Source organism: Chaetura pelagica, unplaced genomic scaffold (genome assembly GCF_000747805.2).
Source record: "Chaetura pelagica isolate M959 unplaced genomic scaffold, ChaPel_1.0 scaffold387, whole genome shotgun sequence".
NCBI classification, from domain to species: domain Eukaryota; kingdom Metazoa; phylum Chordata; class Aves; order Apodiformes; family Apodidae; genus Chaetura; species Chaetura pelagica.
Window position 1 is genome coordinate 1,836,566 of NW_009954101.1, and position 14,444 is coordinate 1,851,009.

Here is a 14,444-nt window from a genome sequence, read left to right on the forward strand (position 1 = left end):
TCTTACCAAACTGATTAATGTGTATGTCCATTGTGGCTCTCTGAAGTGACAAAAGTAGGAGTGATAATATCAAGTCTTTCTCTAAAGATACGGATTAGCTTTGCTGTTAGTAAACAGGAAGAGGTTTTTGCTGTTATTAAATGTGAAACTACACAGCACTGGGTTTCTTTTGATTTCTCTTCTCTTTGGAAAAGAGCTTACACAAGTGAGCCAAGTTGTTTTCCTTCATTTTAGAGTGTAAACTGGGTTCTCTTTGTTTGGACTTTTTTCATTTGAAAACACAAAAAGGAGAGGAAAAAAATAGTATTTCTTCAGCTTCTCTAATAGTTGATTAACTCTCTAGTTGATTCTGGTGTTCTTTTTGTTTATTATGATCTAGGATATTCTCTGTCAGTCTGTTAGTGAAGTTTGTATCTTCAGAACTGAAAAATGAAGCTGCAGATTGCACAAGAAACAGCTTGTTTGTTTGTTTGTTTTCCCCAAGTAATGTAGGGCTTAATATGAGTTGGAAGCTATGGAAGCTATTAAAGGCCAAAAGTGATATAGTCCATAATTTACTCCATTGAACTTTAAAAAGTATTATTTTAAAAGCTGAGTTTTAGTTTCTGTGTTACAAAACACTAATGTTCTATGAGGCAATCATTTTTTCTGAGGGAATAAATCTTGTTTGATCCTTTTTGGATGTTTTGGAAGAAATGTAATCAAACTGGCCTGCTCTAAAATGTATCTGTAAGCCTGATCTGATGCCTAGGGATCCCTATCTTTGTGAAGCTAACCTTCATAAGACACTTTTTCTAGCCTAAATGTATTTTTCTGTTTTTCTGTAAATGCTGTTTCTCTTTGTACGTACCTTGGTATATTCTGGCATGGGTACAGATAGATTTTTTAGTGAAATAATAATACTCCTGCTTTTCCTTTAGGTACCAGTGAATCCACCCAAGAGACCTCCTGATGCTGTAATTTCTGATGTCACAACGGCTGATCAGGTGAAGTTTTTGTGCTCTAGGTGTATGTGCCGTAGTGTTTTTGTAGCTTATTCTCTGTCTGTAACCTGAGCTATTCACTAGATATAATGCCATAAATCTTTGGAACAAAATAGACCTTTTGACAAAAGATCAAGAAGTCTAGAGGGTGTTTGACCATTAGCCATTTAACAAGAAATTAACCATTCAGTTTCAACCCTGTAGAAAATGTTTCATGTAGTTACAGAGTTTCAGCATCACCAAGCTGCTCTTGTCCTACTGTTTTGCAAACCAGGGCCTTAAATTAATCAAACAGATTTTGCTGAAGAGTTCCTCATGCAATTAAGAAACACAGGCAGAGAATGACATGTACCTCTGGAGAGTTTTGTCTCTGTAGAGTTTTCTTTTTAATCTCTTCCTAAATGTGTTTATTTTGGGGGAATTAATTTTCTAGCTGCATACAAAATAAGCTGCAGTGGCTGTTTAAAGTGGCTGATGTCCAAGTGATGCAGGTCTTTTTTGAGGAAAGAAACAAATACGGAATCTTGAGTTTGTTTGGGCTTTTTTTGTTAGTTTATTTGCTTATGTAAAAATTTGCCACATTCAGGTCTTGTGCATGTTGCCTCCCAAGAAACTGTTCTCTATCTTCAAATATCAGAATTAATATTCAGGATACACAATGTTGTTACAACGAATAAACAGTGTAACAGTAGCCTATAAAATGGAATTTTTGAAGAAACGGTTTAAGTTTTTCTGTTCAGTGTTTCCTTCCACTTTCTTCCTAAAGCTACATGTCCTGTTTGTTGATATGAAACAATAACACCTGTAACATCCAAATTTGCAGGACTTCAAGATTTTGGTACTGTTAACTCATTTCAGTAAAATGTCTAATAATTTTAAGAAATGGTGGCCAGATGAAAATTTCTTTGTGCTTGCAACAGTACCATCTATTTCACGGAAACATTCTCCTAGTTAAAATTCTGACTGTGTATTTGTTACTTGCATTGATAGGGTGAAGTAGACATGACAAAGAGGTAGAAAAATTATTTAGACAGATTTTGAAAAACATGGTGTGTTAGCCTACAGTTCTTTGGGACCAGCTGTGTACATGCAACCATGTTTCCTATAAGTCTCTGCAAAGAGACATAGTGAGCTGTCATGTGAGTTTCTGACAGAGCTACTTTTCCAAGTAACTTGGGTACCTTCTTCTTCAAGATACTTCTGCTATGTGGTTTCCAGAATCAGGCTGTCCTTGCTTTGAAGAATTTTTAAATTCCATGTTAGTGCTGATTAAACTAAGACTGATTCTGGAGGAAGTTGGAGGAACAGGTTTTTGACATCCTATCATTTTTAAGTGTGTTTCATTTGAAAAACTACAATAACGTTTTAAATATTGCAGAGTCTTAAAAAGATAAAAGTTCCAAATAAAGCTTGCTTTGTTTGTAGTCTTAATAACCTTTGTATGCAGTGCATAATGGTAGTTTTCAGTCATGAAGGCATAAATGGTGTGTTTATTCCTTCTCCTTCAAGAAATCCTTCCTCAAGCAGAGACAGCTCCAGGCATAAGCTGAGATAATGTAGGAAGTCAGTTTTCCCATGTTATGTAGAATCATAGAATCACTTAGGTTGGAAAAGACCTTTAAGATCATCAAGTACAACCATTAACCCTACTCTGCCAAGTCCAACACTAAGCCATGTTCCCAAGCGCCACATCTAGGTGACTTTTAAACACATCCAGGGATGGTGACTCAATTACCTCCCTGGGCAGCATGTTCCAATGTCTGACAATCCTTTCAGTGAAAAAGTTCTTCCTAATGTCTAGTATAAACCTCCCCTGGCACAGTTTGAAGCCACTTCCTCTTGTTTTATTGCCACTATTTGTTGCAAGTAATTGTCTTCTGAGAGAAGTAATGAGAAAATGACCTCGTGATTAGTGACTGTTTGGAGCTGCAGTTCTTTGGCAATGGGTTTTCTTTGCTTTGTCCATAAATTTGTTATGGACTGTGAGCAACTGTTACCCACAAATCCTCAAGTACTCAGACATGGCTACTTCTTCATCAATGCCTGATAGGACAGGATGAGACATTGGAATTTGGAAGAAAAAATTTGGGAGATGAACAAGGAGGAGGATTTCTGAGCATCGGCAGCTGAAATTAAAATTCGGAGGAGCTGTGTTTTGAACTACTGTGTACTTTGAAAATGTGACCAAATAAAGCTTGCTTTGTTTGTAGTCTTAATAACCTTTGTATGCAGTGCATAATGGTAGTTTTCAGTCATGAAGGCATAAATGGTGTGTTTATTCCTTCTCCTTCAAGAAATCCTTCCTCAAGCAGAGACAGCTCCAGGCATAAGCTGAGATAATGTAGGAAGTCAGTTTTCCCATGTTATGTAGAATCATAGAATCACTTAGGTTGGAAAAGACCTTTAAGATCATCAAGTACAACCATTAACCCTACTCTGCCAAGTCCAACACTAAGCCATGTTCCCAAGCGCCACATCTAGGTGACTTTTAAACACATCCAGGGATGGTGACTCAATTACCTCCCTGGGCAGCATGTTCCAATGTCTGACAATCCTTTCAGTGAAAAAGTTCTTCCTAATGTCTAGTATAAACCTCCCCTGGCACAGTTTGAAGCCACTTCCTCTTGTTTTATTGCCACTATTTGTTGCAAGTAATTGTCTTCTGAGAGAAGTAATGAGAAAATGACCTCGTGATTAGTGACTGTTTGGAGCTGCAGTTCTTTGGCAATGGGTTTTCTTTGCTTTGTCCATAAATTTGTTATGGACTGTGAGCAACTGTTACCCACAAATCCTCAAGTACTCAGACATGGCTACTTCTTCATCAATGCCTGATAGGACAGGATGAGACATTGGAATTTGGAAGAAAAAATTTGGGAGATGAACAAGGAGGAGGATTTCTGAGCATCGGCAGCTGAAATTAAAATTCGGAGGAGCTGTGTTTTGAACTACTGTGTACTTTGAAAATGTGATGGACTTTGAAAAATTAGGCCTTCAAATGTTAAGTTGGAGGCCATAAACTGGTTTGTGCAACTGATGATTACGACCTTTTCTGCTGTCTTATATAATTTTCCAGGAGTCTATGAAGTAAGGTATTTATAAATGTTGGAGGCATTCTAATTGTACAGAAAGTTCTTATAGGAGTGGTGTATAGCATGCGATGATTGATTTATGAGAATGTGATACAAGTCCATTTAGGTAATATAATGATTCTGCAGTCATTCAGAGATTTTTAGAGAGATACAGTATATTCACACTCAACTAATCTGATAGGATTTAAAATATACAAGCTATGTAGAACCTTTTGTATTCAGGTGTTGATCAAGCATTGACTAAGAGGATGGGAAGAAATGGTTTTTTTAGTGTTAGGTGTTTTGGTTTTTTGTTTTCTAAAAAACAATTCTGTTTGCTCTGAAAGAGGAGAAAATAGTTGGCACTTGCCATGCTTCAAGTAGTGTCATCAGCATCCTGTGACTAACACTGCAGGAGTGTCCTTCCCTTCCTGAGTCAGTCTTGGTCCTGCCAGTCCTATTGCTCATACTGCTGTCCTCTAGCTACCTGAGATTAGTTTTTCTTTGGGTCAAGTTCAGCTACAACTGCAGTTCTTAATGTAACTGGAAACAATTGTGAGACAATTGTGCACAAATGTGATTTGTTGTAAAAAGATTGGACTTTGCAAAAAAAAACTTATTAAAGAGACATCTTGGGAGAGGTGCATGGGAAACATTTAACAGCCTAACAAATTATTCAACTAAAACCTACTGTAAAATGTTTTCTGCCTGTTGTCAACAGTTTTGGTACTGTGAGTCAGTGCTTTACTTTGAGGATGGTGTGATAAAATTCTTACAAGTTTCTATGTAGTTAGGATGTGGCTACTTACCTGTGGAAAGTAATCCTTTGTTTTACACAGATACCATTTGTGTTTACGTTTTAAGCATATGTAAATATTTGTGTGTGTTTATAGAGTACATACACATAGACAGAATAAATACTTGTTGTCATTATATGGGAAAAAAAAAGAAGTTGGTTATTTCCAGCTTGCATTTTTAAATTGGAGAAATTTTATGCTTATTTTAAACAGATTAGAAGAAAAAAGTTGTAGGAAAGTGAGTGTTTTGACTTAAGGTATTTTTTGAGTAAGTGCTGTGAAGTCATGTGAGAGAGAAGATGAAAACGTGTATGGATGGGGAAAATACAGTTACAGGACAAATGTCTTCTTTATGTTCTGCTCTGTAAAGACTGTAGTACAGTGTTGCCTGAAAACATGTAAATGTAAATTAACTTCAGAGGATACCACAAGACAGCCTCCTGAGAGCCTCAGGTGATTTAAAAAATTTATTTATTTATTTATTTATGTTTGTAGCATAAATAATTTGTTTCATTATAGAGAAAATAAAGTGCTGCAGTAGGTTTACAGATGTGGAGAACATGCCAGAAAAAAAGTGCTTAATAGCAAAGGGTAATACAAGCAAAACAAACAGATGTGAAGCCATTGCAAGGACTTTATAATGTTTTCCTATTTTTTCTAGAGATTTCAGGATGCAGAGGTGATAACTCTTAGAACTCTTGATGTATACTGAATAAGCATTCTTAATCATAATTACTTTAAAATTTTATTACATATGTATGATGCTAATTTAAATATTTTCGGGTATACACACACACAAACACAACAATTATTACTGCTGGGATGATCAGAATATAATTTTCTAATCATGGCCATTTTTAAAAATAGACAAAGGGCTGGATTATAGTAGAACTTTTTGTGGTAAAATAGCAGTCATTTTGTTTAAAGAAAATGCTCTTCGTTCTCCGGCATTTCCTCCCCATATGTCTCAGTAAAGGCTATGGAAATTATTACTCTATTTGAAGTTCCCCAAACCAAAGTGGTTTGTTCTTTTTGATTAAGAGAGGTACTGTGAAAGGACAGGCTTCTTGCACATTTCCCATGCTACTGAAAAATGGCTAATGTTTTGTGAAACCTGTGCCAGTATATATAAGTTGATTTTAAATTTGAAAAATATGTAGTAGTGTTAAACAGTGAAGACATAAATAATGTGGGGCGAAGAAGGAGTAAAGATATAGTGCTATATATAGGTATATACGTATTCCTATTTATAGCTGTGTATTGGAAGGTGTTTTCAGTGAAGATTTTAGTAATTTTTAATCTTGAAGGAGACAGAGTTATGTAAGGAATAAGTAGTGTTTGGATAGTACAGACCACTAAGAACATATGAGTGCAAACCTAAGGTCGTCCAGGAAACTATACACTTGTATTTCCTAATTACCGTCCTGCTAAGAACTAGGATCATAGTTGAAGAGTAGCTGCTTAATTTTAAGTACAGTGAATTACTTAAGTACTGTGCTAAATAGAAGCGCTTCAAGTATCAGCTCAACCACTTTAACTGGAGGCAGTCTTAAAGTAAATCAGAGCTCACTGAAATGTGTAGATGAGATCTGTCTGTTTTTTCTTCAAGAGATTGCTTGGCTGCTCTTAAATAAGCTGTTAGGTAAAGTATACGTACATACATGTTTACACACATATGTAAATGTTTACGTATACACACATATATGAGTTAGATAAGCTCTTGGGCAGAACATATTTTCTCTCCAGTTATAAGGGAAAATAAACAGCTATTTGGCTTCCTTTTTCATTATCTTTACCACTGACCTTTATTGCAGTCTGCAGGCAAGACTGAAAAATTGACACAGACAGGTTGGATATCGCTGTTTCTTTTGTGGTCTGGGAGAACTCCTAAATTGTTAGGAAATCAGACTTGACAGTATGTGTTATTAATTAAAGAGCAATCTAAACATATTATGATTGACTTAAATCTAATGCCTCACATCAATTGACTCTTTTCATCCTCCAAGGATGCATCACTTTTTTTCTTTTTATTTTTTTTCCCCTTCTCCTTCTTCGTACTATCACTCAAGACTTCAGGAAATGTCATTATTTGAGGAATACAGAAGGAACAGCCAACAAAGCTTTGAAACAATTTTGTTCTTGTGTGGAATGTAATTTATGTAACAAAGCAATACCAAAGGATGGAAAATGAAGAGGTTTTTGGCAGACCTGATTTGGCTGCCTGCTATGTAACTGTTTTATTGAGTTTAGCCTATGTGTTTTCTAGCTGAGACCAGTGCCACTTCAGTTGTTGAGAGCAGAAAAAGACAAGTATTGTCTTATCGTTTACCATATTAATGCATTAGTCTTAATTATCTGAACCTAGATACTTCCTAAACACTATGTTTCTTTTCTTAGTGAAGCACAGGTATTCTTTACCACAGTAATTTTGAAAAGCATTTGGTAGAGCTGTTGTCTCCCAAGTACCACTTATTAACACACCATATAAATGGCTAGTTCTTCTTGCAGCTTCAGTAAAGAACAGTTGCATAGCTAGATTTAAGTTGAGATTCCAGTTTTAAGCAGAAATTTGTCATTTTTTATCATATATAAATGGAATTTTAGCATTGTAAAACTAAATGTTAATTAGTTTGAATTAAAATATATTACAACAGCTCATTTGTGGAAATACCCACCTCACAGCTTTTGTAAAAGTTAGACCACAAAATTTTAATTTAATTTAAAAGTAACTTAGTATTTAATTATTTCATATCCAGTAATTTGTATTTTCTAGGTTTCAAGACCTAGAAAATTTAGATTTTAAACTTACATTTTAGACTCTTAAACAAAATTTCAGTAATGAAGCATGATACTCTACTTTGTAGAGTTCTGTCAAGAGAAACTGTCTTTAAATTGTCAGTTTTAATTTTTATTTAAAAGGGGAACTAAGGGTCTGTTCTTCACTAGAAGTCTCTTTCATAGTGTTAAAACTTTGATCATGGTGGCATTATGACCTCAGATAGCTGTTAGCGAAGAAGCTAGTGGTAGATCAGAGCTGCTCATCTCTACCTTTCAACAGTGAAAACAGTTTTAACAGCTACTTGGGGAAGAGTGGGGACAAATGAGGGCCAGGAAGTCAGAAGAGCAGGTGTGCATGTTCTTCTTTGAAGCCCTGCTGCCGTGGGGTTTTTATGTGTGCAAGTGGAAGAGTGGTGGCACTCTCATTTCCCTAATGTTCTGCTGTTTCTGTGAGAGTTGAGATAAGAGAGCACAGTAAGTGAAGGGAGCAGTTGCCTTCTTTCCTCCAAGTACAACTGGGGCAGTTTACCCTCATTTGGTAAACACATAGCCATACCAAATTTTAGTGAAACTGAATCTGTATGTCAGCAGAGCATATTGGTTTTTTCTGCCATTAAGGAGTTTCTTGTTTTCTTATGTACCAAGACCACATGTAGTTCTTGGTGCATTTCCCTGGAGATCTGGCATTTGTTTGCACAATAACATTTAATTTCTTCTTTGTTGTAGAGGGTGTTATCTAAGGACTAGTAAAATAAATTGTGACAAGTTTGTTAATTTATCATAATGTTTTGAGAGATTTCTGCTTGTTTCTTCCAAATACAGCTAGTCTCTTTCTTTGTTACTGCAGGCTGCCTTATATCGGTTGAGTGGAGATTGGAATCCTTTGCATGTTGATCCAAGTTTTGCTGCTCTTGGAGGTGAGCTGGGGGTTACCATTGTGTTAATATTTGGACAAAGGATGATGTAAATATATTTTTTAATTTTATTTTTTTTCCCCACTTAATATTTCTTTAACAAGCTGAAAGAAACAATGCTTTTTAGTAGCTGTTCTTAGAGTCACCCTTAGAAGTCTTCAAAGTTCTGTGTCACACTTCGCTTCATAGCATTGCTCCTCGTAGCTAGGAATGCAGAATGATATTTGCATTCTACCTACAATGGAAACCTGCCTCCTATCTTTTTTCCTTTTAAAGCTTATTCATTGCCACTTTACCATCTTTATAGTCTTTTTCATAAGCAGAAATAATTTGACTATCAGAAGTTTCAGAAGGAATTATTTAAATTCCTTACTAGATAATTCTTTCTATCTAAATAATTTTGAGATTATGTTGGTCTCAGAATTTTTTGTCTTGTATTAGTCTTCTCAATCCCAATAACTCTCAGGAGGGCAGGAGAGAGGGAGTTTGTTAGCACTTCCTGCCTAAAAAACTGCTTAACTGTACCTCTTGCTTAGTCCAGTCTTTTTTGTAGTACTTCGTGCCAAAGCAACTACATGACCTGATTCTTGGAGAGATCTGTTTACTAACAATGGGTATGCTTTCTTGAATTTCTGTTGTAAAGGTATTTTTCACAGTTCTTTTCAGGCCTTGCTAGTAGTATAGTGTGACTGCTCGAGGCAGACAACAATTTGATTTTCTTCAGAAATTTTCCTGAATATGCGTGCCATCATAATAAAGTTTACATGAAAATACTGGTCTGTAATTATTGGTCTGCAGTTTTCTGGTAACTTCTTTTTAATATAAAAGTATTGTTGTACGATATTCTTATCAAGATAAATAGAACAGAAATATACTTCCTTGTTCAGATCATGCTTAACATACTTACACAAATTGTCTCCTTTCATAAATATGTACTAACTGGTTAACTCTGTTTTGTGTAATTCTGTGTAAATTTGTGTAATAAATAATGATAACCAAATACTAGAATCTATAAGAAGATTTCCCTGGTTTAGATGGAATCACCCAGCTGCTCTTGAAGATGCTGGAGGAGAAAAATATGTGTTGATAATTGAAACCCCAGTGTTTAATTATATTAATCCTGATAAAACCTTACAACAGAAAGGAGTACAAATCTTTTACCTCCTCACAGTGCTTACACAAAGAACGCTGGCACCTAGACACAGTGAAAAATGAAATTTAACTCCTTGAGCAGAAAACTGCCGCACCAGATTTTGGAACTGTGGCAGTCTCCTACTCAAATACCTGTACTAGATGTAGGTTCAAACAAAGAAGAAAATCTCTGTAGAGGTTTTCACAAATATTTTTTTCTAGTTATACAACAGCATTTTTTTTTCATTCGGGCATATTCACACACCTTCTTGTTTTTGCATACTGTAAGTGTTCTCTTCAATGGGTTCTCACCAGCATGCACTGGAAGCAAGCATGTTTTCGTCAGGTCTTACCAGTATTATTAAGCTTTCCTGTAGGTAATGTTTCGAAGGAAATACACTACATGAAAACACTTGTCTGTATTCTTGGGCCTGTATTCCTGTAGCTTGTGAGTTTTTCCAAGATAATAGAAAGTGAAAGCAACATTTACTTCATTTTCATTTTAGTCTAGATAAAACTAGCTTGATTGCTTTATGGGTTTTCCTTTGTTTTATAAAGAAAATACTGGAGAAAATAGGACCGGACATATTTGTCTGTTTCTGAGCCTATTCTGAAAATAGTGGTAGTTTTTGGTTCTTACATGGTGAATTTAACTAAGCTTTTAAAGAGCTAAATGTCACTAACATTCTGTATGAGAGATACTGAATACTGATCTCGTTACAATAATGCCAGTAATCTGTTTTAAAATTGACTGCACAGGATCTTCGTGCTTTCAGAAACACTCCTTACACAGTATAAAAAAAACAACAAACCAAACCAGCAAGCAGTACTATTAAAAGTGTGTATATGCAAATAATTTATAGGGAAGAAATGGCAGAATGATCAAGAGAGGAATACTTACAGCCAGAAAATAGACTCTTGTTCCTTTTTGCCTGTCCTTCTGTCACATGTCCTCTCCTGACATAACAAGTCAAAGTTTCTGGTTCTTACCCTTACTTCTGCTAGTCTTGCCTTTCCTTTAGATGGTATCTCAGAAATTCCATCTTTCTCAACATTGAGTCCTAGTGGCTTTTTTGTCTCTTATCTTGAAGGTGGTTTCTTCTACTTCTGATTCCCTGCAGGCCAGACTTTTGCCTGTCTTCTTTTTTTGGTTTGCTTGGTTTTGCTTTTGCTTCTGTTTTTGTCTCACAACATTTTCTCCCTAAGGACAACTTTTCTTACTGTGCAGATGCTATCAGGAGTTGTTTTGAGCTCAGGAAAAACAGATTCTGGCAGCGAAGAGTGGCAAAGTTCCAGGAGAATAACTGGTTTCAGAGCCAAAGCTGGATAGGCTTGTCTTGAATCCATGGGCTGTTGCAAGTGTCATCAGTTACTGTTCTTATGCCCTGCCAGGTCATAGCAACCTGTTAAGGGATCAGAACGTACTCAGTACAAACAGTACTATAACAATCAACTGTTGCACTTTAGCAAATCTCAGGCCAGTTTTCAAACCTATATTTTATCAAACTTTGACAGGACTGGAAAAAGATTCAGTGCTAATACAAAGATTCTCTTCTGCCAAGGTTCAGCTCCTGCTCCAAAGAATAGAAGTATGAGGAAACCTGAGCAAGAATGTCAGTACACACAAAACACTATATTTTTTTTTTCCTCTTTTTTGTTAGATGCAATCAAAATGCCTGAAATCTTTTCAGGTTTTTTCCACTTCTAAGTAAAGAAAAGCTAATCCTGAGGTGTGCACTTTATTTGACAACCATGAATTCAAAATGTGAAGCATCAAATTATCTTAGTATCACTATGCTTTAATCATTACAGTACCTTTTACCCTTGATAAGCTTACTTCCATGTAACTGTGTATCCGATGTACGTATGCATGTGTACTAAAACAGCAAATCCCCTCATTTTTCCTTTTGTCACCTCTACAGAGAAGGGCTAATTCTACTTGTTAGGCTTACGTAGCATAGACGGTGTTGGAGTGCCAGTTCTTGGTAAGCACTTTGCCTTAAAGTAGAGGAGACCATAAATGGTAACAGAGGCTTTTTCAGTGAGATAAGTTAGGTTAAAAAGAAAAAGGATTGAGAACATTATTGGAGGAAAACACTATGAGTAAAGTACCGGTATTTGTAGAAGCAGCATACAAACTCCTAACACTAGAAACACTAAAATGTTGCTTTTTGAAATAGGATTTGAGAAGCCTATACTTCATGGACTATGCTCCTTTGGGTTTGCTGCTAGAAACGTTTTGAAGCAGTTTGCTAATAATGATGTGAAGAGATTCAAGGCGATCAAGGTCTGTGTGTTCATTCTTTGCAGTTCATTTTCTTGCCTTTGCTGCTTTTAGTGCCAAAGAGATTACATAGAGTGGGAAAGGGCTATTGCTCTGTCTTAAGTGTCACATTTGTTTCTGCATGCATTTTAAAGCCTCTGTCTAGTATGTTTACGTAAATACTTAGGGTTCCAATGTTTCCAGTTGACTGATTGTTCTCTTTGCTTTTTCTCATTGCAGTAGAGCCTGTGCTTTTAAGCTTTGTGTGTACATATGATAAATCTGTTCACACCCGCACTTCTTTTTTTTTTTTTTTCTTTTTTTCTCAGGTTCGCTTTGCAAAACCAGTTTTTCCAGGGCAAACTTTGCAAACAGAAATGTGGAAAGAAGGAAATAGAATCCATTTTCAGACCAAGGTTAGAACACATTTGACTGTTGTGGGCTTTGGGGAAAGATGTGTTGTTTAAAAGAGCAAAAAACATGTCTTATCAAGCACATCATTGGTGATTCTGACCCTCTACTCTGCTCCTGTGAGACCCTACCTGGAGTACTGTGTACAGCTTTAGAGCACTCAGCACAAGAAAGACATAGAGCAGTTGGAGAGGGTCCAGCAAAAGGCCACGAAGATGATCAAAGGGCTGGAGCACCTCTGCTATGAAGACAGGCTGAGAGAGTTGGGGCTGTTCAGCCTGGAGAAGAGGAGTCTCTGGGGAAACATTATAGCTGCCTTCCAGTGCCTGAAGGGCCTAAAGGAAAGCTGGAGAGGGGCTTTTCTCCAGACAGGGTAGTGACAGAACAAAGGGTTATGATTTTAAATGGAAAGAGGGGAGATTTAGGTTAGACATCAGGAAGAAATTCTTCACTGTGAGGTTTTAGGGTGCTGGAACAGGTTTCCCAGGGACATTGTGGAAGCCCCCTCCCTGGAGGTGTTTAAGGCCAGGTTGGATGAGGCCTGTGCAGCCTAATTTAGTGTGAGGTAACCCTGCTCATAGCAGAGAGGTTGGAACCTGATGATCTTTAAGGTTGCTTCTAACTTTATTCATTGTATGATTTTATGATTGAAGAATGTTTTTTTAAAGGAATTCACTGAACAGAATTAAATAATACTTATTTTATGATGACAATAAGATTCCAATAAAAATCACTTATACTCACAGGACTTAATACACTCCTAATATTAAGTAATGTGAAAACTCATTTAATTGTATTGCATTTCTGTGTTTGTCCACTGTGGAAGAGCAAATAGCAGTTGTTCTTAGGACAGCACAGTTGGTGAATTATTGACAACAGCTTGTCTGCCTGAAGGAAAACTATTTATGAAGTAACATTAATAGTAACTTATAACAATGGAGGTAAATTTTCAGATAAATAAGGTTCTTCTATCATATTGTGAACAGAAAAACAGCAATATTTTTTGGTATAATTTCTCAAGAAGCAAAAAGTTATATTGTTTGAATAGCTGTTTGGAAAGCCAAGTGTACTAACGTACCTCAAGACTACAACACAATTATGGGGTGTTTTTTTCACCCTCTGTATCTTGTATGTTTTCTCTTTTCTTTGTCTCTCATTTTAAAATGTAAGGAATATTCCCTGGTTGCCCTTCTGTTGTGACTTTTTGTGAACACGCTACCTCTGTAATGCAATTTTTTTCACCCACCACAGGTTAAAGAGACTGGAGAAGTTGCTATTGCAGGGGGTTATGTGGATATAGTACCAGCCTTGAATAAACCTTCTGCTCGGGAGCCTCTGAAGGTAAAGGAAGCAATAGAAGTAGTAACAAAGCAGCATAATTAGGCCTTATTTTTGAAAAAAATACATGAAAAATACTTAGATCGCTTTCTGGTCTTATTTTCAGTTTATAAGTTTATATGAGTTTATATGAGTGCACACATCGTTTAAGATACAGAGGTTCATGGATCTATTTGAGGGGAAAATACAGATGTTTGGAGATAGGCAGAATTGCTGATGAAATTTGAAGTGTTTGATGCCAATTGAACTGCTAGGATAAGCATTGTGCTGTATGTTGCAAACAAGTGAGACATGCACCAGTGAGGGCCACAGGTTTTGAGCACTTGCATAACTTAAGATTGAAGTTAAGCACTGCAATTTGGGGTTGTACCTGTAAAGTGAGCATTTTATTTTGTAGACACTGAAGATCAAATTCAATGTTAATTCTAAAAGTGTGTGATCTTTCTTTCTCATTGTTTTTCAGAGAGACATGGGGAGAGTGGCAGGAAGGCATTAGAAGGATAGAACAAATGTGATAGTGTACTCACAGAAAAGAACAGTTTTGTCATTGAATCTTATTGAAAGAAGATTCTGACAGCTCTTTGTGCATATGGTTAGGCCTAACACATGATAGGCGCTTGGTATTATATATATTAAAAAATCTTTTGCATGCATGCATTAAGCCCAGGGTACTGAACTTGCCACAAGACAGAATTTATGCAATGGCAATCATGTCCTGGGTTCTTAATGTGGTCTAAAAGACTCTGGTGCACAGGGCATTG

The 14,444-nt window shown here is 36.3% G+C and overlaps 1 protein-coding gene across 1 annotated transcript in view; it reads left to right on the plus strand.

The window, feature by feature from the left end:
* HSD17B4 (hydroxysteroid (17-beta) dehydrogenase 4) overlaps positions 1-14,444 on the plus strand; it is a 58,924-nt gene that overhangs the window by 30,899 nt on the left and 13,581 nt on the right. The window contains exons 17-21 of the mRNA XM_010002354.1: positions 921-986; positions 8,474-8,543; positions 11,852-11,958; positions 12,264-12,350; positions 13,597-13,686. Of these exons, the coding sequence (XP_010000656.1) occupies positions 921-986; positions 8,474-8,543; positions 11,852-11,958; positions 12,264-12,350; positions 13,597-13,686 (420 nt within the window). The remainder of the gene's footprint in view (positions 1-920; positions 987-8,473; positions 8,544-11,851; positions 11,959-12,263; positions 12,351-13,596; positions 13,687-14,444) is intronic.